At 43.0% G+C, this 24,117-nt stretch overlaps 1 protein-coding gene across 6 annotated transcripts in view; it reads left to right on the plus strand.

Annotated features, from left to right (window-relative positions):
• WDFY2 (WD repeat and FYVE domain containing 2) overlaps positions 1-24,117 on the plus strand; it is a 119,966-nt gene that overhangs the window by 72,121 nt on the left and 23,728 nt on the right. For all 6 annotated transcript variants that reach the window (XM_050950009.1, XM_050950028.1, XM_050950036.1 and 3 more), the window contains 4 exons: positions 8,927-8,981; positions 14,114-14,264; positions 17,807-17,919; positions 19,063-19,189. In XM_050950009.1, the coding sequence (XP_050805966.1) occupies positions 8,927-8,981; positions 14,114-14,264; positions 17,807-17,919; positions 19,063-19,189 (446 nt within the window). The remainder of the gene's footprint in view (positions 1-8,926; positions 8,982-14,113; positions 14,265-17,806; positions 17,920-19,062; positions 19,190-24,117) is intronic.

Here is a 24,117-nt window from a genome sequence, read left to right on the forward strand (position 1 = left end):
AATGACAGATTAACGTTGATCCTAGCTACTAATGACACTGACCGCTCGAGTGCAGAAAACAGAAGACCCATGACAAATTTTAAACTAACTACTGTATAAACTTGAGCTGAGTTTAGAGGAATTAGGCAACTAAACAAATTGTATGGGTTTACTTGTCCAATAACAAGTTTTTAATTTACCAACTTTGATCAAATTATTAATCACTTGTGCTAAATTGGTCTGGGAACACAGCAAATGGGCGTAAAGTTACTCTCAGAGCCATATGATGCATCTCAACTCATACAGTTAGCTCTTTATATGCAATATATAGCACTGTACAAAGACTGGTTCTGGTTACCCTCTTATTAATTCAGTGTTATGCAGATGTAATTCTCCTTTGAGAGAGAACTTCCTTCCGTGGAGTCTGTTCTGATTTACAGCAGCGTGAACGGGTCCATTTGCCTTTCAGTAACTTCTGAGAGATCCCCATGCGTGTAAAGAGAGCAGAATATTGAAGCAGAGATCTGCCATGTGGATCAAAGGGGCCCCGCTGTTGCCATTTGATTGTAATTATTATGGAAACTGTTACTTGGGGGTCTGATTAGACTAAGAGCTGTTTTTCGATGCTCAGGTGGCAGCGGTGATCACAGGCATTCTGTCATTCTTCCAAATGAGAATCTTGGTACTGTTACCTGTAGCTTTGACGTTTCATGGTCAGACCTTTTGCCATGTGCTTTACAAGGGGCCATATCTTAACATTGATTTGGAAGCTGAAACAAGTGTCAAAGTTAACTCGCCTTCTTGGTAAGCATGGTGTCCTATGGAGAGCACATGGCCCCCGTGCTTTGGGATCTGCCCTGTTTACCTGTGAGCTCTCTGGTAGGTTTTAAGGTGCTGGCTTTGACTTCTAAAGAATAAAATGACCTGGGAACAGCCTGCCTCAGACTGCATCTCCCCATTATATTCTGCTATAGTTGCAGTCAGCAGAAGTGCTGATGTGAAATCCTCATTAATCTAATAAAGAATGGGGCGGGGGGCTGACAGGGTGTTCTCTGTACAGGCTTCATGGAAGCCTTCCCTCCAGTCTGATTTAGTTTGCACTTGTCGTCTTTCAGCGCACACTGCACTTGTTTTGCCTGGCCTTTGAGGAGAGGGACAGGGTTACTATACTTACCAGCATAATGGAGTGTTGGTATTTTTCATCCTGCGTGTGTGAAACAGGGAGCTGATAGAAGTGTGTTTTGCATTTGTAATTCTAAATAATTGACAGGGCACTTGGATCCTCTAGGAGGACACATGTTGTTTGTTGTAAAGAAAGAAAATTGTGGCTTGTATGTTATTGAGTTTGTTGGTATAGGGCTACATCTACACACAAATTCTATTCTATCAGGCTATTTTTTCCTTGTGTTGGCCCTTTAAATGCTCTGACAGTACCAGCGTCATATATTAGCAGCAACAGCAAAAATCACATAGCATACAGATTTTTTTGTAATATTTCTCCAACATCTGAATTAGTCAAGCATTCAGAGGAATATCTGATTGCTAATGGTTCAGAAAGCAGCAGTTATGTTCTAAAATATAAAACAAAATTTCTGGGAAATATTTATGTTGGGCTAACTTTTGACTCAAAGTCCAGACTATTTCAAATACTTTGGTATAGGGCAGGGAAGGAATGCTACTTTCAGAAATCAAGGAAATGTGTTAAAATAATCTCTCCGCATGCACTTTTAAAATGAGACTGATTCCAGTAATATGCCTGGCATTTTGGTGAATGGGGTAGTGCATTGTAAGGAGGATGTTGGTGTATAGAGAGGCTGCATTACTGTCAAAATCAGTAGAGGGACAGATGTTCCACCAGAGCTGGTGAAAATGAGCTCAAAGACTGGTGGCTGAGATGATATACTGTTCTGTTTCCATTTAACTTAACCTCTGGCTAAAAGTTAATTAGAATCATTCAGCCATTTGTCATGGAGTAAAACAAAGTGGATGATAAACTTCCCTCCTTTTGCTCCTAGAAGTAACACAAGTGGCTATTTTCAAATTTTATAACTTTTCAGCTTAGAAGTTTAAATTTATAAGCAGAACCTTTAAACCAGATGACAGATTATGCCTCGCGGTGATTGATCTTAATCACCATTGACAGATTGCATACTTCGTTAGGAAATGGTGGCACTTAAAGCAAAATCATGTTGTATTTTTTTCTTGTGCTCCCACTCTGCAACCCCTTCCCCAAATCTTGGCCTGAAGTTGGGAAAGCTGTCTTTGAAGAGTACCTCTCATTCCATTGCTCCCTCCAAATCTTCAGGGCTATTTCAGGTCCCTTAGAGGCCAAGGGACTCTTCCCTCCAAAAACAAACTTTCTGCTCCAACATGAAGGAAAATTTTAAGTTTTTGGAGGAGATGCCAGTCTCCCATGCAAGTGGCTGTGAAGAAACCTCCCTTTTTATAAAGGTGTCTTAAAAGCTCTGCCTCCCTTTAATGATAAGGACATTTATACACTATCACTTATTCTCCTACTGTTCTTGTTGCAAGCAAAGATCTTGCATGATCTCAGGGCTTGTCTTCATGAGCACCTAATGAATGGCAGGCTAATATGTGGTAGACTTACACTCCAGCTTGATGCAAACTCGGCATTTGTGTGGACGGCAAGCCCTCAGTTGGGCCTCAAGGAAAAGATCCTATCAAATACCCCGTTCAGAACAATGACTCTTTATCATCAGGAAGAATTGATCTTAACATCTTCTTCTATCAGTTGCTCCTGCTAGATATTTAGAGACTTAGTCATATGGAGCGTTTTCAGTGTCTGTAACGGAATAACTGATGTTGGCTTGCTCACCCAGATTGTGTCAGTTAGAATCTCTTTCCTCAAGAGGCAAGAAGATAAAATCATAGTTTGTCACCCATAGTTTGCCAGCCTGTTGATCTGATTCATATTCTCTACAAAGTGAGTTACTTCAAAACTTGAGATCTTAAACTTTATTTTGCTTCTAAAGTATACCCTGTGAATTCTACTCTGCAAACTAGATCAAGGAGACTTTTAAACCCAGAATGAAAATCTTACTTCAAATCCAAACTCTGTGCAGAAGCCCCAACTCTTTCTGCATTTTCTGAAATCTTTTAATCCTTAATATCCTTAATCCTGAGCAATATTTCCCAGTTTTAAAAAAAAACCCACTTTGATCATCTTTCATAATGTCCCTTGGGGGATAAACAAAATCTTAACTGTAATTGCATAGTCAACAGTATCTTTTAAAGAGCCTTCATCCTTTTCTAATCCTGAAGCCAATCTGTTTACCTCTGGGGGAATGTACTCGCTACCGCACTCCAACAAAAGTGCTGTCTGCCACCCTTTCAAATAAGAGTCTAAAGTGGAAGCTGTCTCTGGGTATGTGTGTCCAAACTGTATAGTCTGTCAAGTGGGATTATGAGATCCTTGGGCCAAAGGTCATTTTTTTCTGCCTCTTCTACAACACTGAGCACCCTGTTAGCTACTAGCATAAATAATGTGTGAGGATAGTAGACTCTCAGTCTGCTCATTGATTGTCAAGAGAGTACTATTAGGATGCCTGTGTGGCCAAATTCAAGATTTTTCAGATGGGAAAAGATTAAAATTCGCAAAGGATATTACTTTAATTAAAATTTTAAGGGAAAATATTGGCCTCTCTATCTCAACTGTTGTTCAAAGGTTTATATGTGGCAATGGACTCCCCATCATTGGAAGCTTTTAAGAACAGGTTGGGCAAACATGTATCAGGGATGGTCTAGGGTTATGTGGTCTTCCCTGAGCACAAGGGGCTGGACTTAATGACTTCTCAAGGTCCTTTCCAGCCCTACATTTTTATCATTCTGTGACTGACTAAATAAGTGTATATTTAGAAACAAGTCAGACTGGCATTTGAAGGGTTCATCATAGCAAACAGTGTAGGTAAAAAGAGTCTAACAGACTTCTGAAGAGCCCAGTTACCTTGCCGATCAAAAATTTGTTTATAGCAGCAACTTCCATCCTGATAGGCAGTATGTGTAACCAATGTAGGCATTCAGAATTGTAAGTGGATGTGAAAGAACTCTTTATTTAAACAAACAAACAAAGCTTTTGTTTACAGCCCATTGTTGCTAGCCACAGAAGAGCAACAGACAGTTATCTTGGGGTCCATCTTTGTCAGATGTATCCGCCTCCAGTTTAAGTAATGATAGGTCCAGTACAAATGCATTTCCCTGAACACACACACGCACACCCCGAGTGGTCAACTAAGTGTTGCCAATTTAGTTGTTTTCCAACCCTCCCCTCTAAATTCAAACACCACTTCTAATTTCAATTACTGAGGAAGGTACTGTGGAAATAACCCTTACAATTTGTGGCAGATGTGTTCTGAACTTTGTGGGTGACCTCTATCTTTATTATGGACAGAGCCAAAAAGTTGTCTAACAACTGGCAATCAGTTGCTTTGACAATAGAACCATATTCCATGAAAATAGCAAATTTATTTATATATATATAGGTTTGTGTATCGTGTGTGTGTGTGTGTGTGTGTGTGTGTGTGTATGTATATAATAAAAATATAAAATTTAGTTAGAAAAATGAAAATCTACCTTTGTAGAGTTTTTAGAAATGAAATCCAGTATTCTGAGAGTGGAGACTAAACAAAACATATAGGTGCAGTAGGCATGACCTTCATGAGCAGGGCACCCTATATTAAAATACTTGTCCATTGGAGCAACTAATTCAATCATTTTTTGACAAGGATAGGGGAATGAAAATGCAGGAAAAGAAAACAGTGGTCAAAAGGGGGAAGGGAAGCAAAAAATTAAAAAAAAAAATGTTGAGGAAACACCCAAGAATGCGTAAAGAAGAGAGAATACAAAGCAAGAATGAGATGTAGCTATGGATTTTGTATGGGAAGGAAGAAAATATGGCCAAAACACAAGGATAAAAACCATGGATTGTGTTCAGGTTAATGGAACATTCTTTCTTATACATTGCACCTCCTGTTTAAGAAAGGAAAGGAGGGGTTAAAGTTTGTGTATAATAATAGTTTGTCTATTTTATATCTCTGTGTTACTAGCAAATATCTATCCACAATGTATTAAAGCATAAGTAGATAATCAATACATTGGTAATCTTTATTCCACTTTCACCTTTGCTAGACAGTGACCATCGTATTCCCTATACCACGACGCCATAATATTTTGTTACAAAGCATTTGAACAGTCTTTCATTGAAGACTAGTGATTAATATGGTCATGTTACCTAACTACCAAAGGCAAAATTGGAACTAGTTATGGGTGTGCATTGTATGTATACCAGCTTACTTCCTTCTGGAAAAATGTCGCAGGTTAATTTGAGGTGGGTAAAGATGGTGATGAGACTGGAGTTCACATGTTACTGATAGTTACATTAGTAGATGTTCAGGTAGATGATGTTGGTCCTGAGGACCCAACCATATCAGCCACACCATCAGGGACTCATTCACCTGCACATGTACTAATGTGATATATGCTATCATGTGCCAGCAATGCCCCTCTACCATGTACATTGGCCAAACTGGACTGTCTCTACATAAAAGAATAAATGGTCACAAATCGGACATCAGGAGTGGTAACATACAAAAGCCAGTAGGAGAACACTTCAATCTCCCTGGACATTCAATAACAGATTTAAAAATAACCATACTTCAACAAAAACACTTCAGAAACAGATTTAAAAGAGAAACTGCAGAACTAAAATTCATTCTCAAATTTAACACCATTAATTTGGGCTTGAATAGGGACTGGGAGTGGCTGGCTCACTACAAAAGCAGCTTTGCCTCTCCTGGAATTGACACCTACTCATCAATTATTGGGAGTGGACTACATCCACCCTGATCAAATTCACCCTGTCAACACTAGTTCTCCACTTGTGAGGTAACTCCCTTCTCTTCATGTGTCAGTATATAATGCCTGCATCTGTAACTTTCACTCCATGCATCTGAAGAAGTGGGTTTTTTACCCACGGATGCTTATGCCCAAATAAATCTGTTAGTCTTTAAGGTGCCACTGGGCTCCTTGTTTTTGTGGATACAGATTAACGTGGCTACCCCCAACACTTGACGCTATTGGGTATGTGACTGGGTTTGCTGTTGCCACACTAAAGTAGCTACCTCTGGTTCAAAACCCTTGAGTCCATGCACCACTGCAGTGTCATATGGAGCTTTAAACTTAAAGGTTAATAAGGTAGGAATGTTTAACTGTTACACATTGTGGCAAGTAAAGCGGACTTATTTTTTTCAGATAACGTCAGGAAAGTTAAATAACACTTCACACTAAGGAACCTTGCTCTAAATTAACATTACTGTGAAGCACTTGATGCTTTGGTTACATTGTTAGGATTTTTAGGGCAATAACTAATTGAAACTAACATTAATGGTGGAGCAGTTTCTTGCTGCTGTGAGGGAGAAAGTGTCAGGGTGACCTTGGACTAGAAATTCAGCGCACTTAATAGATTTGTTACCACTGTTAATTGTGCTCTGAATTGTAGTCTGCCGGTGCCAGGGGATAGCCATTGTGAAATGATTAGAGTAAGGGAACAGTAGGTGAAGTAGGGCACGTCAAGAGAGCGCAATTATAATTAACTTGCCAAGGAAACCTACAAACATCACACACTTGCTTTTGTGCTCTGTTTCTGCATAAACTGGTAAGACAAACCAGTCACATTTCATTTCTCAGTCCAGTGTTTGTAACCTTTGACTGACAGGCTGTAATATTCATTAGTCTGACCTCAATTTTAGTGGATCATATCCAGTGCCTTGGTATAATGGCCTCTTTTAGAGGAAGATTGTTCTGTTACTATTGTGAAATGGTTATCTCGGAGCCATTTTACTGCAGGCTGATTTTGGATTAAATTGGCCACCATTTTAAAGAGTTAACATAGACCTATAGCTACTTCACAGTGAGATCTGAGAATACCCTGGTTATTCTGTGAAACTTGGAAGCTATAGGGAAACATTGGCTTTTTTTAAATTACTACCAAGTATCTAGTCAAAGAATGGCTTTTATTAATTTTTATATACAATGTACTTTTCTTTACAAGTAGATTGAAGTACTAGTCATTCATTATTTTGGCAATTCTTGCAAACTGGATACCCCAGTACTCTGTGGCTTTTAAAACTTCATTTATTTTAAACATTTTTACCTAGCCCTGGTCTACACTGGTGGAATCGATGTAAGTTATGCTATTCACTAAGCTGAAGTTGCATAACTGAAGTCGATGTACTTAGATCGACTTAACCGTGGTGTCTTCACCATGGTGAGTTGACTGCTGCTGCTTCTCTGTCGACTCTATCTGCGCCTCTCGCGGTGCTGAAGTACAGGAGTCGACGGGAGAATGCTTGGGGGTCGATTTATGGCGTATCGATCTCCACTAGATTTATTACTGCCCGCCAGTCCGGCGGGTATTGTAGATATACCTGAGTCTCATTTTTCCCCTTACTCTGTGCTACCTTCACTTATTTCAGTCTCTGTGATCCTCTTCTCTTTCACTGAAGTCACAATAAGGATGATGATTTTCCCCCAGTGTCATGGTTGCTCTTTTCTTCTCGTGAAGTGTCTCAGCACTTGCTATCTTGTGCACTTTTAGCTTTCTCTCACTTGCTCATGTGTTGACTAAGCCTGTACCCATTTCATGCACCTATTTCCCTATGAAAGGACTCCATGAGCTTCAGCCCCAAAGTTATGCCATACTGCTTGAACATGTCCCCCTTCAATTGTTTTTTGTCTAGTCCATTATAAGTCACTTTTTTAGTGTCTGTGTCCACCATCAATCTGAGAATGAATTCTTATGATCCTACCACAAAACACAAACTCTGAGATCTGGGTATTAGGCCATTTGCAATCCAGTATCACAAGACTTGTATCTGATTCTTTTCACTGAGGCCAGTTCTCCCACAAAACTCAAGCAGATGAAGGACACCGGTGCTCCCTGTGAATACTAACTTGCATGGGGTTTGCCGCGCTGTGCTCCAAAGGCTGGAGACTGTTCTTCAGGTTTTCTTGTATGCTGATATTTTCATAAATAGTTCTTAAACTGTTAATATAACTTCTGTTGCTTTATTTTAAATCAGCACAAACCTGAGCAGCACTGGGAGGCTGACAACCTCCTCTAATATAACTGGCAAACAAGTGCTTGACTGAGGTTCCATACCACTCCTCCTCTCCCATCTAGAGAGAGCTTGTAATAATCCATGGTATTCCACAGATACACAGATTTAACTGTTCGCAGCCTCGTCTAAACACCAAAAAAGGAGAAATACTGAGTTTAAGGATGGTACAAAGGGATATAGAATCACCAGTGGGATGAAATTAAGCAAAAGGAAATATGACCTTAATATCTATCAAAACTTCCCAACACACAGATCCGTTGAGATTTGAAACTAGATAGAACACAATGAGGAATAATCTAACACTGGTAAGGGGTTGGGCTAGGGCTATTGCATCACTAAATTGAATTACGGGTACCTGGGCTCTGACCTATGTTTAACCAGGAGAGGGCAGTAGAACACAGGGACACACATTGAATTGAAGCCCCAGTTGACTTGAGAAACTAAATTATTTGGGATGTACTTGATCCCAGGTCTCCCATTCTGTGGCATGTTGTTGGCTAATAGCTAAGTCATTAACTTGGGCCAGCTTGCTTTTAAATTTTTTGTTTGCCACTTTTTCCACCTCCATTTCATTCAAAGTCACTATTGTGAAATCACTTACTGGGCAGATTGCAAAGGTAAAATACTCTGGTAGTAGTGGAATTTACTAGTCATGTATTTATTTTAAAGGAAACTATTTGTATTGGACTACAAAGTTCTAGCTAATGTTGGATTTGAACTTGGTTGAAAATCTATATTTTATGTAAATTCAAATAGAGCACAGACTTATTTGCAAATATTTCACATTTCTAAACATTATTTCATTTTTACAGGAGTTTATTTTATCAGAAGATTACAACAAGATGACACCAGTCAAAAGTTACCAGGGTAAGAAATGCAATCAGTCTTTGTTGGCAGAGTTATATTTTACATTTGTTAATGTCATCAATAGGTTTTTTTTTTTTTTTTTTAAAAAAGCATTCTCTTTTGCAGTAGAAAGGAAGAAAGTGTTATTTCCTGTAATTATTGATTTACTAATATAAAATCTTGGTTTATCATTAGATTGATACTATACTATGTTTATTCTGAGATTACAAAAGTGGAAAAAAATGATTTGTTTAAAATGGTTTAGTCAGAAATGTGTTGGTGTGGGGTTCCCCCCCCCCCCCAAATAAATTCTTTAAAATCCAATCTTTCTGTTTGAATCTTTGGCAGTCCCAGCATATCTAATGACAATATCTAAAACTCCTGTCCCCTTTTATCTTAAATGCCCACATCTATTTAAAGAGACCAGTCTCTCATACATTTTGAAGTATAGATATCTTACTCTAAGATCAAGCAAAACTAATCTGTATCTTCCTCCTAATAGCATTATAATGTTCACTAATGGGCTCTTCTAAATGACCAAGCTGTCCTTACTCTTGTTTGTTAGGTCACAACGGTGTTTTATACTAGTATTCATCATAAATTCAATGTCAACTGATGACTAGTCGTTTTTTGTTTTTTTTCTTGTATCTCTTCCTTTGACATGTAGGTAACTCTATCCTGCATCATATAAGTATGGTGTTTCCGCATAGAAACCTCTAACGCTGATTAGTGTTCAAAAGATTAATGTGAATTATTTCAAAGTTCTGTGTTTAGAAAGGTTAAAAATAAGACAGTCATTCCTTCAAGAGATGTTTCTTTGGGGTCACTTTGTTACATACCCCTGAAAGCATAAAAAGAATCCGGATCTTCAAGAATGAAGGTGAAACACATTTTTTTCCTTTTATAAGTCTTACTTCAGATCACTTTCACTTAAGCTCTCTGGTGTGTTATAACATCAAGCAAGAAAATATAAGTAGGTTTTTGTTAATGTGTACTGTACACAGAATCAAAGTAAGAGGTATGTGCATATCTTAAGACTCTCTGGATTGGTTTTACAGACACTCCCCAATTTATGCAAGTGTTCCATTCTGGAATGCCTTGCGTAACCCGAATTTTGCGTAAGTCGGAAACGTATACCTGACAATTACGCGCAAAAAACCCCAAGCCCTCCTATTTCTAGTTTATGGAACTTTTTCTGTAAGTGCAAGTTTGCGTAAGTCAGGTTTGCATAATCCGGGGGGCGTCTGTAATAATAAAAAAAACTCTTGTACTGTGTCATATCGTCTGACGAATATGCTGGTAAGGCCTTGATCCACTTACACACGTGCCTTTAGTTGATTTAAATTAAAAAAGTCTCATTGACTGCAGTGGCACAATAAGCTTACCTGCATGCATTGGAGGCTGCAGGATCAGAACCTAAATGGAATTCATTAGTGGGGGAGATGAAGAGTGAGCTGAAATCTCCCTTGTCCTGCTACCCTACCATCTTTCTCAATGCTCATGCATGTGTCTACATTGACATACAATAATATGTACATACAGATTTCTTGCTATTCCTGAATTAGTGTTCAGTACTGCCATTGCCTGAAAATTCTGTAGTATGATGCAGTGTAACTGATGCAAGGGAAATTCTCTTATTTCCCCCACCCATTGCAGCAGGCTTACCAGAGAGGCATCACTCTGTATCTCAGTGAGCTCAATAGATGAAGGCTGGCACTTCTGACCAGTTAAATACAGGGCGTATTGGCTTAAAAAAATTCAGTTGATCTTTTGTGCTGTCAGCCCCACTTTCATGGTTACAAAATGGGTTTGGAGGCCTATAGGAATAGGAGTGGTTCAAACTCTGTTGCAGGTTAGAGTATATGCAGCTGAATGGGACATGTTCCTGGTCCAGTAACTCCTCACTTAATGTTGTAGTTATGTTTCTGAAAAATGCGACTTTAAGAGAAACGATGTTAAGCGAATCCAATTTCCCCATAAGATTTCATGTAAATGAGGAGGTTAGGTTCCAGGGAAATTTTTTTTCAACAGACAAAAGACCATATTATATACACAGTATATGTTTTAAACAAACAACTATAATACTGGTACACAGTGATGATGATTATGAAGCTTGGTTGAGGTGGAGCAGTCATAGGGTGGGATATTTCCCTTACTGCTAAATGATGAACTTGCAATTGGCTGAGCCCTCAAGGGTTAACTCTCTCACTCTACAAGGCGCCAGGAATGGAGGGAGATATGTGCATTTCCCCTTTCAGTACATTGCCTTGTTAATTAGATCAGGTTGCTGAGACCACAGCTGCTGCAAGCTCCCTCCGTCCTGAGCCCTGGTGTGTCCCCACTGCTCTATGAAAGATGGGGTAAGCTGTGTGCGGGGGAAGGGGGACACCCTGACATTAGGCCCCCTCTTCCTTCCCTCCCCACAGCACAGCACGCAGGAGTCTCGGGGAGCAGCTCCAAGGCAGGGGGATGGGACAGCTGCAATTGCTAGCCTGCTGGGCAGCTGCTGCACAGGGAACTTAGGGGAGCAGGGAGCTGATGGAGGGGGCTGCCAGTCCACCCTGGTTCCAAGCCCCCACCAGCTAGCTGCAAAAGGCTGCTCTTCCTGCAAGTAGTAGACCAAGCAGGCGGCTGCGAAACGACGTTAGAAGGGAGCATGTTCCCTAATTGATCAGCAATGTAACAATGAAACAACATTAACAGGAACAACTTTAAGTGAGGAGTTACTGTACAGCTTAAATTTTAGTCTAGTAAACTGGCCCATTTGCTATAGAAGTTTGGAGGCCACTGTTAGAGCCACATGTGTTAATTGTGTTACCAGGCCATGAGGAACCTCATCCTGAAAAGTGGGGGAACTAGTGACACATGTTAACACTGATTTTACATCCTTGACTAGAACAAATTCCTCCATACGATTCAACAGACAATATGCATATATTTGTGTAGTGTATGCAACAACAAAAATCTGTGCTTTATTTGAGCATTGTGTTCTGAGTAATTTTGCTTTTTAAAAAAATACCAGTTTAGAATATAGCTGCAAAGATATTTGATATCTTCCCAGTGTCAACTTTCACATAAACAGATACAAGCAGCCTACTTTGCCTGACATATGTCTCAAAGTCACAGAACACTAGTAATGCAGTAGGTTTGTGTATTATTGAGGAGTATGACATTCACTGTTATGATACAGCTAAGAATAAATCTGTAAGCTTTTTTTCAAACTACTTTTTTTACTTAAATCTGTCAGTCAGCACTTCACAGTTCAGCCCAGAGGTCACTGATTTAAAGAATCAGTGATAGGTAGAGTGCCGTTTCTTAGGTTAAAACCCCTTGAGGGTTTTATTTATGTAGAAGTACAAATCTATTTGTTCAGCTGTTTTATTGATATTGACCAGCTGTGATTTTTATATAGCACTTTTTTCAACATCCTATTTGAATAACTATCTGGTGTGCCATATATGTGCAGTTTTCATGTGCACTGTTTGCATCTCACCTGTAACATCAAGTGGTCGGACAGAATATCAAACATCGAAGTCCTGGACTGACCCCTGCATGACTAGCATTGGATCTGTGATCATAGAGGGGCAACTTGGCTGGGCTGGTCACCTCACATGCCTGGACAATACAACTCCCCAAAGCCATGCTTTATGGACAATTGAAAACGAGAGCACGTGTGCTGGGGGACCAGTGAAAGCAATATAAGCACAGTCTCAAAGCTCACCTAAAAGCTGACTTGGGGTACGTCTACACTACTCGCCGCATCGGCGGGTAGCGATCGATCTATCGGGGATCGATTTATCGCATGTAGCGCAGATGCGATAAATCGATCCCCGATCACTCTCCCGTCGACTGCTGAACTCCAGCTCAGCGAGAGGCGGAAGCAAAATCGACAGGAGAGTCGCGGCTGTCGATCCCGCACCATGAGGACGTGAAGTAAGTGATTCTAAGTCGATCTAAGATACGTCGACTTCAGCTACGCTATTCTCGTAGCTGAAGTTGCGTATCTTAGATCAAGCAGCAAAGAATCCTGTGGCACCTTATAGACTAACAGACGTTTTGATCGATATTCTCCCCCTGCCCTCCCAGTGTAGACCAGGCCTAAGTCAATCCAAATGCAGGAGAAATTGCTGCTGCCGATGGCAACAGGCCTATTGATCTGTCTTAAAAGCCATTGAGAACAGCAGAACAGAAAAAACCAAAAAGAGGTGGGAGTAAAGAAACTTGCAGCCACATCTGCCTGACATGTGGATGCATTTGCAAATCCCTCATCGTTTTCCATTCGCACAAGGAGATGCACTGAATCAAACTGACTGATTTGTCATCTGTGACCAGGACTCCAACAATGTGTGTACAGCGCTAAAACTTTTCTTTAGTTTAAGGCTCTGTCTACGCTAAATCTTCAGAAAACCTGTGATTGCGTTTCCACCTGCATGGTCCCACCAGTGATAACAATGCTGGGAGTGTAGACAAGGCATGGGTGTTTGTACCACTGTTATCGAAGCCTGCTCAGTAAGTCAAAAAATCCCAGCCTTGAGTTCTGCCATGCTAGTGTTACCAATGGTGATACTGCAGTGATGGGAGTTTTCCTGAAAAATGCAGGTGTAAGCAGAAGTATATTACAGTAGCACCGCAGAGTTATGAACATCTCAGTAATGGAGGTTGTTTGTAACTCTGAACATTTTAAAAATGTTACACTGTTTAAAACTGAACATTAACTTAATACAGCTCTGAAACTTTACTAAGAAGAAAAATGCTGCTTTCCCTTTATTTGTTTAGTAGTTTACATTTAACATAGTACTATACTGCATTTACTTTTTCTTTGGTCTCTGCTGCTGCCTAATTGCGTATTGCCAGTTCCAAATAAGATGTGTGGTTGACTGGTCAGTTTGTAACTCTGGTGTTCGTAGCTCTGAGGTTCTACTGTATCATACAGACATAAAGCTTGCAAGATTGGGCTGTTACATATGTAGTTAGTCACATGACCAATCCTATTAGGACATCACTTAGACTTACAGATGTGAGTAAAGGCTTGCAGGATTGGACCCTAGACGTGGTTTAGTGTGAAGGGATTAATGTTCGTGGATTTTTTGGATAGCAGAGGAGTGACTCTCTTCAGTGTTATATGTCTGTTTTTTTTCTGCTTGATTTTCCAGCTCACCAAGGCAGAGTTATGATGATTCTGTTTGTCCTGGAGATGGAATGGGTGTTAAGCACAGGACAGGACAAGCAATTCACATGGCATTGCTCGGAGAGTGGGCAGCGGCTCGGAGGGTATCGCACCAGTGCGGGGGCCTGTGGCCTGCAGTATCCTTTGTTTAAATCTTAGCTTTTCTCTGATTCTTTTGTCTTTGGCACATCTTTGTTTAAAACAGCCATTTTCAGGCCTGCATCATCTTAACCATCTATATTCAAAACCTTACAAGGAAATAATTTTTAAAACTCAGTTAAAAATTGTCAGCCCTCATAGCTTTGTCCACTTTATGCATGAGGTATATTTAGCTTTAAACCATTGATTTCTAAATGTTTCTATGACCTATCCGTTCTTAAAAGCTGCATCCTATTGTGGTCTCATTGTAAGAAAGAGATTGATGGGAGCTTCATTTAAAACACACTTTTTCTTTTGGGAATTATAATAGCAGCAAAGTAGGTCAATGATCAGGTCCGTGCGTGTGCGCACACATGGCAAAAATTAAATGACTTTATATGAAATAATGAGCACATATTCTCTACCTTGGAACAGAACAATGTGCTTTTGAAATATGGGCTCAGCTGGAGAGTAAATGATTCCTGAAATGTTACTCGCAAACAGGTTAATTCTCCAAGATCTTTCCCTAGTTGCCTGACAGAAGAAATGTCGAGACTCTCCTTTGATCAGTGTTACACTGTAAATTTAAAAACCAGTCTTTTAGAAAGACTGAGACAATGGAGATTTCAGTGAGTTGTTAGTGAAACTGTGCTCTTATAGTGTCTACAATGCACTAACAGCCCATTTTACTAGTTTGAGAACCTGAAGATCAAATTGTACAGAAATTGGTTTCAAATCAAACAAGTGAAAATGACCAGCCTTTTTGCTCTATCCAGGCTGAGTGAAATGCAAAAAAGTATAAATAGTGAAGAGTAAATTCCACTTTTAAAATATTTTCCCTTATTGATGTTAAGTATTGATTAACACAGGATCTTGTTGTCATTTCTGTTGGATAGTTCCCTTTAGGGGTCTGGGAAGTCTTCCCACAGTTTGGATACCATTTGAACTGGACCCTTAGATCATGTCAGAATGGCCGCTCCCGTGTTTGTATTAACACCAGCAAATATAAGTAATAGATTGGTAGTGCTAACAACTCCTTTACCCTGTTAATTCCAGACTCTGTTCTCTGCTGTGCCTCTTGTTTCAGAGTACATAGTTCTTTGGGCATGTGTACATTGCGAAAAAAACGCATGCAGGAGAGAGAGAGAGAGAGAGAGAGAGAGAGAGAGAGAGAGAGAGAGAGACACTCAAAGCCTGGGTCTATAGCAGGGGTCTCAAATAGGATGACCAGACAGCAAATGTGAAAAATTGGGACAGAGGGTGGGGGGTAATAGGAGCCTATATAAGAAAAAGACCCAAAAATCGGGACTGTCCCTATAAAATCAGGATATCTGGTCACCGTAGTCTCAAACTCAGTTTACCTTAGGGCCAGTGTCAGTCCTCAAATCCTCCCAGCAGGCCAATAATGTAACCAAAGATGATGATCAGAAAATAAAATGTTTATATTGCATTTTTTATTTTGAATTTCTTAGAAATAATAAAGCTGTCACACAACTTTATACAATTCTTTGCCTGTCAGAGTTTTTAGTGTTTGCCAGACACCTGGCAATGCTTCAGTTCTGTCAGTTTGTTGATGTTTGGCCTCCGTGACTGAGCAGTTGCACACCTTGCTGCAATCCTGAAGGTTTCATCAGATAGTTGTGTTGAGTATTTTGACCTGTTTATATTCATTGTGGAAAAAAGTGATGCTGACTCAGCCCGGCAACCAATGATGAGATCTGTCCCTCTTCCCTAGCCAATGGGCGCGGGGGGGGGGGGGGGGGCGAGGAGTACTACGGGGCCTGTGACGACTCCTCCTGTGACTCCTCCATAGGCCACAGTGGGGAGGCTCTCGGGCCGCAGATGGCCCGCAGCCGGGGAGTTTGAGACCCCTAGTCTAGACTCTCATTTGTAGGTCTTGCACTTCAGTGCTAAAAATAGCCATGTAGACATTCACGTCTGAAACTCAGCCCCTCCCCTGGCGTCGGAGCCCAAGCTCCAACCGGAGCAGGAACGTCTATGTGGCTGTTCTTTTTAGCACCGTAGCACAAGCCCAAGTCTGTACCCGGCTCTGAGACTCATTGTTGTGGGCCTTTTGCTGTGTGAATGTACCCTTTGATTATAAAAGAAATTAGTGCAATGCAGCCTGTCAATGCTAATAACCCAGGGACGGGCAAACTTCTTGGCCTGAGGGCCGCTTCGGGTTTCTGAAATTATATGGAGGGACGATTAGGGGAGGCTGTGCCTCCCCAAATGGCCAGGTGTGGCACAGCCCCCATCCCCTATCCGACCCTCCCTGCTTCTCATCCCCTGATGTGCCCCCTCCCCCCAGGACCCCTGCCCCATTCACCCCCTGCTCTCTGTCCCCTGATGACCACTGGAGCCCCCGCCCCTAACTGCCCCCCACTGCCCCATCCAACCCCCCCTCTCCTTCCTGACTGCCCCCCCCGGACCCCTGCCCCATCCAACCACCCCTTCTCCCTGACTACCACCAGACCTGCCCCGCACTACCCCATCCAACCCTCCCTCTCCTTCCTGACTCCTCTCCCCCATGGACCCCTGCCCCATTCAACCACCCCTTCTCCCTGCCCCTTGCTGCCCCATCCAACCCCTCCTCTCATTCTCCTCACCCCCTACCCTGTTCCCTACCCCCATTCAACCCTCCTGTTCCCTGTCCTCTGACCGCCCTGGCCCCTGACCACCACCCCAAACTTTCCTGCCCTCTATCCGACCCCCCCCATGCTCCCTGCCCTCTGACGGCGCTGCCTGGAGCACTGGCTGGCAGCACGGCTGCAGCAGGACAGGCAGCTGTGCCGCCCGGCTGGAGCCAGCCACGCCCTGCACAGCACAGAGCACCAGGTCAGGCCGTGGCTCTGCAGTTGCACTGCCCCAGGAGCTCGCAGCTCTGCCACCCAGAGCATTGTGCTGGTGGCACAGTGAGCTGAGGCTGTGGGGAAAGAGGAACAGCAGAGGAGGAGCCAGGGGCTAGCCTCCTGGGCCAGGAGCTCAGGGGTCAGGCAGGAGGTTCCACGGACCAGATGTGGCCCGGGGGCCATAGTTTGCCCACCTCTGTAATAACCCATTCTTCAAATATGAGGTGTGACTAAAATTAGATTGAGGAGATACAACCTGTCAAAACGGATTATTCCAGTAATTAGTTGTAATCTCGCCATGTTTAGACCACACTTCAGGATGCACCTGTTCAAACTGGCATTTCCCCAAATATGTCATAAGACACAAACCAGCTCTATCAAAGAACAGCCACTGCCACCTACTAGAAACCATTTTAGAAGGAAGGAGGAGTCATCTTCCTAGAGGTAACTGATCTATCTATAATCCTAGAGAGCACAATGGTACTGCAACGGGCGTACTGTAAATGCAAATATAATAGTGGTTATTTCCAACTATGATTCCAGTGTAATACAATAATTAGTATTTAAACAAAAAAATCTAGTAACTGCTATGTAACTTCATAAAAATGCAACATATTCTTATAGATACATCCCAGAATTCAGAACCTCTGTCTAGCCTTTATAAAAGATTCCTCAATGCTTTCAATCAGATTTGATGTTGAGACCCGACATGTGTTTATAGGTGATCATTCTGGGCAGGTGACCATTCTCAAACTAGAGCAAGTGAACTGCAGCCTTGTCACAGCATTTAAGGGACATACAGGTACAGTTTAAAGTTAAATAATCATCTCTGGTTCTTCATATAGGCTCTGCATTACCATGGGATGAACTGAATTTGTAAGCAGCTGTGATGGTTTGAATTGAAGAAATGTCTGTATTTTGTGGGGCACAATAGATGAGCTTAAACTGTCAACAAGGTAAAGGGTGGGAATTCTGTATTACTAAAAACAGGAGAGAACCCTGACTTTAATCTTGAAAATTCTGCACCTTAATGTACTTTGGTGGGAAAGTGCTGCAACAACAAAGCAAGCCCTGATGGAGGAAGACCTTAGTAGAGAAAGTCCCGATCCTGCTAACACATGCATGTGAGGAGTCCCATTTGTAGTCAATTGAATTGCTCAGGGTTTTGAATGCTATGTGCAGTGTTTCCAGGGTGTGACTGGAAGCATGTAAGGAGTTGATCTTTAAAAGTACAGTACACATTGCAGGAGCTGACTGATCACTTTGCTCCTGGGGCTCTCGCATTGTCCTGGTGGTTGCTGTGTCAGTCCACCATATAGCAGGTGCCTATGGAGATGGGGGTTGATGGCTCGTTCTTCATTGATCAATTTATTTTCCTCCTATGGCTGTTCTTTGGCCTCAGTGGACCTCCGTATTGGCCTACCACTCCACTTCCCACATCCTCAGCATCAGCTGACTGGTCTGAAGTGTTTTGACAACCCACTAACTTACTTGCTTTGAGGCAAGGCTGCTCAGTTCTCATCCTGCAATTTTTGTGGTGGCATCGCCTCTCATTACTCCCCAGTGTCTCCACTTTTAATCGCAAACTCTGCCTGCAGGGTGTGGAGATGAGTGTCCGCATAGCAGCTCTTTGACCACTCATGAGGTAACTTCCTATCCCAGGATTCGCTGGGCTCAGTCTGCATGAGTTACAGAGCTGGGACCGGGCTCTGCACCAACAGAAACGCAGGATTAGAATTTGGCTCTGGTTTCCTAGGCTTTTCAGTGGGGCTCATTCTGTGCCAGACCTTTCAGTTGAGAAGTCTGCAGTGTGCTGGTGCACATGGAGGGTGTGTTGGATGTGTTTAAACTTAAGTCACATCTCTTTAAGTTGAGACTCACTTGATTACATTCTTCCCTTCCACTTTCAGTTGTAATGAAATAACCGTATTGTCTTTTGTTTTAGGTGGTGTCACTGCTCTTTGTTGGGACCCAGTGCAACGAGTTTTGTTCTCAGGCAGTTCAGATCATTCCATTATTATGTGGGACATAGGAGGAAGAAAAGGAACAGCCATTGAATTACAAGGACACAAGTACGTTTGAAGAGTTTTTCCTCCTCCTGGGTTTAGGGGAGAAAAACAAAATGAAGCAGAACCAAGGAATATATTCATTATGTCTGTGCATGGGATTTGTGTGTGACTTCCTGTATCTTTGTATATTACCAATGTTAACTACAATTAATGAGAGGTTGTATTCCCCATCGGGTTCTATCTTCATCCACCCCTTGAAGGAGCACAAGATTTGGAGTACCAGCCACTTAAACTCCATGCTAACCAAATATTTTTTAAATGTGAATGTATGTAGAATCCAGGCTGTACCCAAGGTGCTCTGTACCCAAGGTGCTCTGTCTAATTAGCTATCATTTGTCAAAGTGTTAAATGTGTGTTCCTAAGCATCAGCAACTAAGCAAGGCAGAACTGGCTCCTGCTGTTGTAAAGGGGAATACACTAGAGGTATGAACCAGACTTAATAGACTTAGAGAGGAGGAGATGACTTGGTACTTTTGGTCTAATGCAATATTAAAGACTAATTTCACACGTGTGCTTTTCCAACCATTGAATTACTGTGACTGTGCAGACTGACGGTTCAAAGGAACTTTCTGCTTGGCTGGTTGGGCTCCCTTGATTTTGTGGTTCTGTACCACTCCTCACTGAAACACTCAATCTTGATGTCTATTTATATTAAAGTCTACTGCTGTGTGCCCTGCGGTGGCTCATTGTTGTAGCATCACAGCATCTAACGTGCAGGCAAACCTCTGTATCTTATTTGCAGTATGACAGTGTTGGAGAACATGCTGGTTCAGTGATGTAATGCATTGCATTAGATAGAACCACAGTAAAGATAGCATTTCCACACAGTGCTTCCTTCGAGTTGGCAAGTCATAGATATACAGTAGAGTGGCACTGTTCCAAATTGCCTTCTAAAAGCTTTGCTACATAGAGGAGCATCCATATACAAGATAATGGACCAGTATTAAAGCACTTCTCAGTATGCGCCTGGCTTGGTGTCAAGCAGTGCTGGTGCCAAAGTGTGGGGTGAAGATTCTGACCTATTCTCAGGGTATGTCTACACTACGAAATTAGGTTGATTTTATAGACATCGATTTTTAGAAATGGATTTTATACAGTCGACTGCATATGTCCACACTAAGCACATAGTTGGTGGAGTGAATCCTCACTACTGTGGCTAGCATCGACTTACGGAGCAGTGCACTGTGGGTAGCTATCACACGGTTCCTGCAGTCTCCACCGCCCCTTGGAATTCTGGGTTAAGCTCCCAGTCCCTGATGGGGCAAAAATATTGTTGTGGGTGGTTTTGGGTACATGTCATCAGTAATCCCTCCCTCCATGAAAGCAACGGCAGGCAATCGTTTCACGGCTATTTTCCGTGCAGACGCAGTACCATGGGAAGCATGCAGCCTGCTCAGCTCAGCTCACTGACACCGCCACTATTGTGTGCTGCTGGCAGCAGATGGAGCAATAGGACTGCAAACCATTGTCGTCATCATACACTGCTTCCGCTGCAACTCTCCTTTCCTGCTCTCCTTCAGACACCATACCACAGCAAACGTGCAGCCCGCTCAGCTCGCCAACACCACCACTGTTGTGTCCTGGGTGCTGCTGGCAGCAGACGGTGCAGTAGGACTGCAAACCATCGTCGTCATACACCACTTTCTATGCAACTCTGCTCTGCTGATATTGCCTCAACAGCAAATTTCTCCATGTTGTCTGTCATGGGCTCCCGGGTTCTTGGGAAATGTGCTTGGTGCTAACCATCATCCAGAACCACTTCCGCTGCAATTCTGCTCTCCTGGTGCCTTGAATCCACCTCGCAGGTCCTCTCATTGTTCGATATAAATATCTATTCTTGTGGCATCCGTCATCTACCGATTCCGCAGCAACTCTGCTTTCCTGCTCTCCCTCAGATGCCATATCACAGCAAGCATGGAGCCTGCTCAGCTCACCGCTGCTGTTGTGAGTGTTGTAAGCACCTCACACATTATCCTGCAGTATGCACAGAACCAGAACCTGCAAAAGGAGGCGATGACTGCACGATCATGATAGTGATGAGGACATGGACACAGACTTCTCTCAAGGCACAGGACCTGGCAATTTGGACATCATGGTGGTAATGGGGCAGGTTCATACTGTGGAACGTGGATTCTAGGCCCAGGAAACAAGCGCAGACTGGTGGGACTGCATAGTGTTGCAGGTCTGGAATGATTCCAAGTGGCTGCAAAACATTTGCATGCGTAAGGGCACTTTCATGGAACTTTGATTTGCTTTCCCCTGCACTGAAGCGCAACAATACCAAGGTGAGAGCAGCCCTCACAGCTGAGAAGCGAGTGGCAATAGCCCTCTGGAAGCTTGCAACGCTAGACAGCTACCGGTCAGTCGAGAATCAACTTGGAGTGGGTAAATCTACTATGGGGGTTGCTGTGATCCAGGTAGCTAACAATCACTGAGCTGCTGCTATCAAGGGTAGTGACTCTGGGAAATGTGCAGCTCATAGTGAATGGCTTTGCTGCAACGAGATTCCCTAGCTGTGGTGGGGCAATAGGGATATGCATTCCATCTGTCTGGGAACTGGACCTCCTTGGCAGCCAGTACATAAACCACAAAGGGTACTTTTCAGTGATGCTGCAAGCATCCATTTCAGTGATGGATCAACAAGGGACATTTCACCGACATCAATGTTGGATGGCCGGGAAAGGTACATGACGCTTGCATCTTCAGGAACCTGGTCTGTTTGAACAACTTCAGGAAGGGACTTACTTCCCAGACCAGAAAATAACTGTTGGGGACATTGAAATGCCTGTAGTTATCCTTGGGTACCCAGCCTGCCCCTTAATGCTATGGCCCATGAAGCCATACATAGGCACCCTGGACAGTAGTAAGGAGCTGTTCAACTATAGGCTGAGCAAGTGCAGAATGGTGGTAGAATGTGCATTTGGATGTTTAAAAGTGCGCTGGTGCAGTTTACTGAGTCGGTTAGACTTCAGCGAAACCAATATTCCAATTGTTATTGCCACTTGCTGTGTGCTCCACAATATCAGTGAGAAGTAAGGGGGAGACATTTTATGACTGGGTAGCTGGTTGAAGTAAATCGCCTGGCCACTGATTACACACAGCAAGACACCAGTATGATTAGAAGAGCGCAGCAGGACATGCTGCGCATCAGAGAAGCTTTGAAAACCAGTTTCATGACTGGCCAGGCTTCAGTGTGACAGTTCTGTTTGTTTCTCCTTGATGAAAACCTGCCCCCTTGGTTCACTCTACTTCCCTGTAAGCCAACTGCCCTCCCACCTTCAATCACCTCTTGCAGCGGCAATAAAGTCAATATTGTTGCAGAATCATACATTCTTTATTAATTCATCACACAAATAGGGGAATAACTGCCAACGTAGCCCAGGGGGAGTGGGTGAGGGTAGGAGGGAAGGACAAGGACACACTGCACTGTAAAACATATTGAATGCCAGCCTTCTGTTGCTTGGGCAGCCCTCTGGGGTGGAATGGTTGGGTGGCTGGAGCCCCACTCCTCTCTCTCCTCCATTCTTGGGCATCTGAGTGAGGAGACTATGGAACTTGGGGAGGAGGGCAGGGGCTGCCATCGCAGTCTGTGCTCTTGCTGTATTTCCTGCAGCTCCACCAGACGCCGGAGCATATTGGTTTGATCCCCACAGTAGCCTCAGCATTGCATCCTGTCTCCTCTCATCGCGCTGCCGCCACCTTTCATCTCGCTCGTCCCTTCTGTCCTCACGTTCATTTTCTGCTTTCCTGGACTCTGACATTATTTGCCTCCATGCATTCTGCTGATCTCTTTCAGTGCAGGAGGACTGTGTGAGCTCAGAGAACATTTCATCGCGAGTGCAGTTTTTTTTGCCTCCTTATCTGCGCTAACCTCTGGGACAGAGATGAGCGGGGGAGCGTTGAAACACTTGCAGCTACGGGAGGAAAAAAGAGAATTCTTAAACAAGGCACATCTTAGAAAACAATGAGTAGACTCTCTTTCACGGTGAACCAAGCTGTTAACATTACATAGCACATGTGCTTTCAGTACAAGGTCGCATTTTGCCTCTTATATCGAGGGTCTGCTGGTTTGGGGTGAGAGAACACACGCAGGGCCGAGTAACAGAATTCGGCTTGCAGGCAGGCATGGTAAGCCACAGTCTTTTGGCTTCTTCAACTGTCATAACGTGGCAATGGTTTCAAACAGCAGCGCCCTCCTTTCCCATACCAAGCACCCATTGGGCTGGCCATTTAAAAGGAGGTGCTGTACTGGCCAGGAATGCATCCAAAGTCTTCAGGGCAAATTAATCATTAAACATGCTTGCTTTTAAACCATGCATTATATTTACAAAGGTACACTCATCAGAGGTGCCTTCTCTGGCTTCATGATCCATGAGCCCGGGTTGGGAAGGTATTGGCTCCAGGGTGGTAAACAGTGCCTGACTGTCGGGGAGAATGGTTTCTCTATTTGCATGCTGTGCGCTATCCTCCTCCTTCATCTCATCTTCCTCATCTCCAAAATCCTCATCCCTGTTGTGTGAGACTCCCCCCTTGCAGGTGTCAGAAGACAGGGGTAGGGTAGTGGTGGTACCCTCCCCCCCAGAATTGCATGCAGCTCATCGCTGGGGCTCTGACCTGGAGTGGCTGTTTGCCTCTTTGTCTTTTTGGTAGGCTTATCTGAGCTCATTAATTTTCAGGCAGCACTGCTATGGGTCCCTGTTGTAGCCTCTGTCCATTGTGTCCTTAGAGATTTTTTTCAAATATTTTGGCATTTCGTCTTTTGGAACCGAGTTCTGTTAGCGCAGACTCGTCTCCCCAAACAGCAGTCAAATCCAATACATCCTGTTCGGTCCATGCTGGAGCTCTTTTGCGATTCTGGGACTGGATGGTCACCTATGCTGATCAGCTCGCCATGCTGGCCAAACAGGAAATGAAATTCAAAAGTTCCTGGG

Source organism: Gopherus flavomarginatus, chromosome 1, assembly GCF_025201925.1.
Source record: "Gopherus flavomarginatus isolate rGopFla2 chromosome 1, rGopFla2.mat.asm, whole genome shotgun sequence".
NCBI classification, from domain to species: domain Eukaryota; kingdom Metazoa; phylum Chordata; order Testudines; family Testudinidae; genus Gopherus; species Gopherus flavomarginatus.